This window comes from Oncorhynchus clarkii, unplaced genomic scaffold, assembly GCF_045791955.1.
Source record: "Oncorhynchus clarkii lewisi isolate Uvic-CL-2024 unplaced genomic scaffold, UVic_Ocla_1.0 unplaced_contig_14044_pilon_pilon, whole genome shotgun sequence".
NCBI lineage: Eukaryota > Metazoa > Chordata > Actinopteri > Salmoniformes > Salmonidae > Oncorhynchus > Oncorhynchus clarkii.
In genome coordinates, this window is record NW_027260910.1 from 1 (window position 1) to 4,177 (window position 4,177).

At 42.1% G+C, this 4,177-nt stretch overlaps 1 protein-coding gene across 1 annotated transcript; it reads right to left on the reverse strand.

Annotated features, from left to right (window-relative positions):
• Nucleotides 1-1,217: 1,217 nt before the first annotated feature.
• On the reverse strand, nucleotides 1,218-3,758 carry LOC139402206 (B-cell receptor CD22-like). The gene is made up of 7 exons (XM_071146313.1): nucleotides 3,698-3,758; nucleotides 3,068-3,412; nucleotides 2,516-2,758; nucleotides 1,974-2,237; nucleotides 1,682-1,772; nucleotides 1,543-1,597; nucleotides 1,218-1,457 (listed from the first exon to the last, which is right to left on the reverse strand). The coding sequence occupies exons 1-7, from the start codon at nucleotides 3,756-3,758 to the stop codon at nucleotides 1,218-1,220; spliced, it is 1,299 nt and encodes a 432-aa protein (XP_071002414.1).
• Nucleotides 3,759-4,177: the final 419 nt, after the last annotated feature.

The following is a 4,177-nucleotide window of genomic DNA, read 5'->3' on the forward strand; positions in this document are numbered from 1 at the left end:
GTCGGACCAGCGTTGGACCGACCTCAGCGTGGGAGCCTCTTGTTTTAGTTTCTGTCTGTAGGCAGGGATCAACAAAATGGAGTCGTGGTCAGCTTTTCCGAAAGGGGGGCGGGGCAGGGCCTTATATGCGTCGCGGAAGTTAGAGTAACAATGATCCAAGGTCTTTCCTCCCCTGGTTGCGCAATCGATATGCTGATAAAATTTGGGGAGTCTTGTTTTCAGATTAGCCTTGTTAAAATCCCCAGCTACAATGAATGCAGCCTCCGGATAAATCGTTTCCAGTTTGCAGAGAGTTAAATAAAGTTCGTTCAGAGCCATCGATGTGTCTGCTTGGGGGGGGATATATACGGCTGTGATTATAATCGAAGATAATTCTCTTGGTAGATAATGCGGTCTACATTTGATTGTGAGGAATTCTAAATCAGGTGAACAGAAGGATTTGAGTTCCTGTATGTTTCTTTCATCACACCATGTCACGTTGGCCATGAGGCATACGCCCCCGCCCCTCTTCTTACCAGAAAGATGTTTGTTTCTGTCAGCGCGATGTGTGGAGAAACCCGTTGGCTGCACCGCTTCGGATAGAGTCTCTCCAGTGAGCCATGTTTCAGTGAAGCAAAGGACGTTACAGTCTCTGATGTCCCTCTGGAATGCTACCCTTGCTCGGATTTCATCAACCTTGTTGTCAAGAGACTGGACATTGGCAAGAAGAATGCTAGGGAGTGGTGCGCGCTGTGCCCGTTTCCGGAGTCTGACCAGAAGACCGCCTCGTTTCCCTCTCTTTCGGAGTCGTTTTTTTTGGTCGCTGCATAGGATCCACTCCGTTGTCCTGTTTGTAAGGCAGAACACAGGATCCGCGTCGCGAAAAACATATTCTTGGTCGTACTGATGGTGAGTTGATGCTGATCTTATATTCAGTAGTTCTTCTCGACTGTATGTAATGAAACCTAAGATGACCTGGGGTACTAATGTAAGAAATAACACGTAAAAAAACAAAAAACTGCATAGTTTCCTAGGAACGCGAAGCGAGGCGGCCATCTCTGTCGGCGCCGGAAGGCGAGATCTCAGGGAACAATGAGTTGTCACTAGGGGGTCAACTGTTTTGCTTATTGATGACATCATTGTCTACTCTTTCAATAAACAGCAGCATATGAATGCCCTTGATGATGTCTGTGAGTTCAGTGTTCTAGTATTGACTCTGTTGTAATGGCAGAAAACATTCACCGGGTGGCAGCACTGGGGCGGCTGAATTTCACAGCAGCATACTGGACATCCTCGTCCTGAATCTGGGGCTGAGGCAGCTGGACGGTGGAGTATAGAGACACTTCCTGGTTTTTGGAGCCAGAGAAGTGGACGCTGGCATAGTGAACATCATCCTGGTTGTCTGTGTCAGCTGTCTGTGCTGCAGTAGAGGTCATGGCCATGCTTGAGATGTTGTCATACACTGGACTAGAGTCTCCCTGATGGAGAAAGAGGACAGACAACATGAGGAGTGGAAAGTTCCACAAAGAAGACACAGTCATGTTCTGTTTCCAACAGACTCACCTGTACATTCTCTGATGTGTCTCTTGTGTCAGAGGTGGATTTGGAGGCCTTCTTCCTGTTTAACACATTAATGAATCAATCAATCAATATTACTAAAGCTAAATAATAAAACTGAAAAATGCGTTTTCACTTCACTCACCTGAACCACATGAAGCCAGAGAGACAGAAGATGAGAAACAGAACAACCACTATGATTCCTACAGCTGCAGTCACAAAGGAGGTGGGTTTCCCTATGATACAACATGGATGATTTGAGTACATGGCATGATATAATGAACTACAAATTAACTATAATACAGGACAGTAATGCAATACTTGTTAAGGGATCTTATAACCCAGTGTAAACTAAGGTGTAATTAGTCAGAGTAGAATGATTAAGATTAGATTGAAACATGTAGTTCTGTATTGAAGTATTGAATATGTAACTTTACCTGCTACAATGATCATCTGAGCTGTAGAGTTCATAGATCCTTTTCTATTCTGGGCCTCACAGTAGTATTCTCCTCTGTCCTCAGAGATGATGTTAGTGATGCTGTAACTCTGTCCTGATGCTTTTGGTGAGGTTACGTTCTTCTTGTACCAGGTGTATTTGTCCACAGGTGGGTTGGCATCACTGCTGCAGGTCAGAGTCACTGAACTGCCCTCCATTACTTCACCAGAGGGACTGACTGACACTGAGGTGTTCTTTGGGCCATCTGGTGGACAATATGTAACACATTGTTCATACATAGAGCTTTACATGAGGAACATCATGGAACTTGGATTTATGATTAAAATAAATGAAATATTAATATAAATATGTGTAACTTAGACATTAATGTAACAATACAGTGTTTGTGAAGTACGTGTAGTTACTACAGTAATGAGATGAGTACAATCATGGAACTGGGACATAGATTGAAATAATAGATAGAATAGATGAGAGAAGATGTTACTAAAAGAATACAACTGGAGATGTTTCACACATCCTCACATGTGACAGTGAGAGTCTCTTCAACAGAGTGGAGATCCTCATGGCCTTCTACAGAACAGGAGTATCTGCCTGCATCCTCACTGCTGACTGGGTTTAGGAACAGACTGGTAGATTTTGTGGTTACATGTCCATTCTTGTACCAAACGTAGGTGGGGTTGTCACCCAGAGTACAGGTGGTGCTACAGGTCAGTGTCACCTTCTGTCCCTCTGTCACAGTGGCAGGAGTCACCTTCACCAGCAGACCTAAATGAAAGAGGATTAAAACACTGAGTACATCATTAAGTAATCGTTTGCAGGTCTGGAGTAGATAACAACATTAAAACCATCAATGACCTGTTGTCTAGTTCAAATGAGGCAGGAGTGGACGTTCTCAAATCATCAATTCAGACATTCCTATTATACCATACATTCATATTAATTGTATTATTACTGTACAAATCAAAACAATTTTTCCAGAACCACTTAAACAGATCAACACTATATATAATATCACTGTACCTGTAACAGACAGAGTGATTAAACAGATCAACACTATATATAATATCACTGTACCTGTAACAGACAAAGTGACTCCAGGATAGCCAAAATATTTCCCTCCAGTCTGATCTGTTATGAATCTGAATTTGTACGTAGCTGAGTCACTCTCTCTCAGGTCTGTGATTCTCAGGGTGTGGCCATTCGTCGTATCACTATGGTACGTCACACGACCATTGTAGTTTCGGTCATTTATCAGATTTACATAAATCTCCACATCATACTTTTTGATGAACCAGAAGGTTGATGTGACTGTACCACTGGGATATGTGTAAGAGCAGGACAGATCCACTGTTGACCCCTTCAAGGTACAGATACTCTGAGTGGTGTATGTAACACTCCAGACATTCTGACTCAGTACCACTGAAACACAGTTAGACATCACAAGGATGTTACATTAAGTTCAAGGTCTTGTGACTCACACTAACACTTTGTTCCATAGTTGCTGAGTTGAGACATAGATACTCTTTGGTTGAGTGTGAATGGAAACCACAGATAAGCTTCACTCAGTGAGGTGAGAAAGACAACTGTTTAAAATGGAGTGGAGACGCCAAATGTGTCGACAGTAGAACATAAAAATGGTTATGCTTTTAGAAATATCTGTAGTTTGACAAACTGGGCAACTAAAATATAAGAATGAGACCGTACCTGCTACAGACCAGAGAAAGACCACCAGAGAAAGACGACCACCTGCTGTTCTCAAGACCATTGTTGCATCTCCCACCCTGCAGTCTTAGAAACATAAACAACAACTCACTCTATAGCTGGTGAATAACTCCACCTGATACATTGAAGTATAAACTGTAAATGGGGTAGAGGGCCTCATTACTGAAAATGAACCAGACTCATATTGTGTTGTGTTGTATTGTGCTATATGGTTGTCTATGTGAATACTGTCTGTCTGTAAGTCTATATCACGATGTATGTAATGTGTGTGACGTGTTGCATGTCTCTCTATTTAATTAACCTGACATGATGTATGATGCAAAAATCATTTCCTAATGGATACAATAGTCATCACCATCATCATCAAAAACAACAACAGCAACAATCACTTATTGAACAGATCTGTATTACTGTAAACACATATTTCTACATTGATTGTTGTGAAGCTGTTTTATTCTCAGA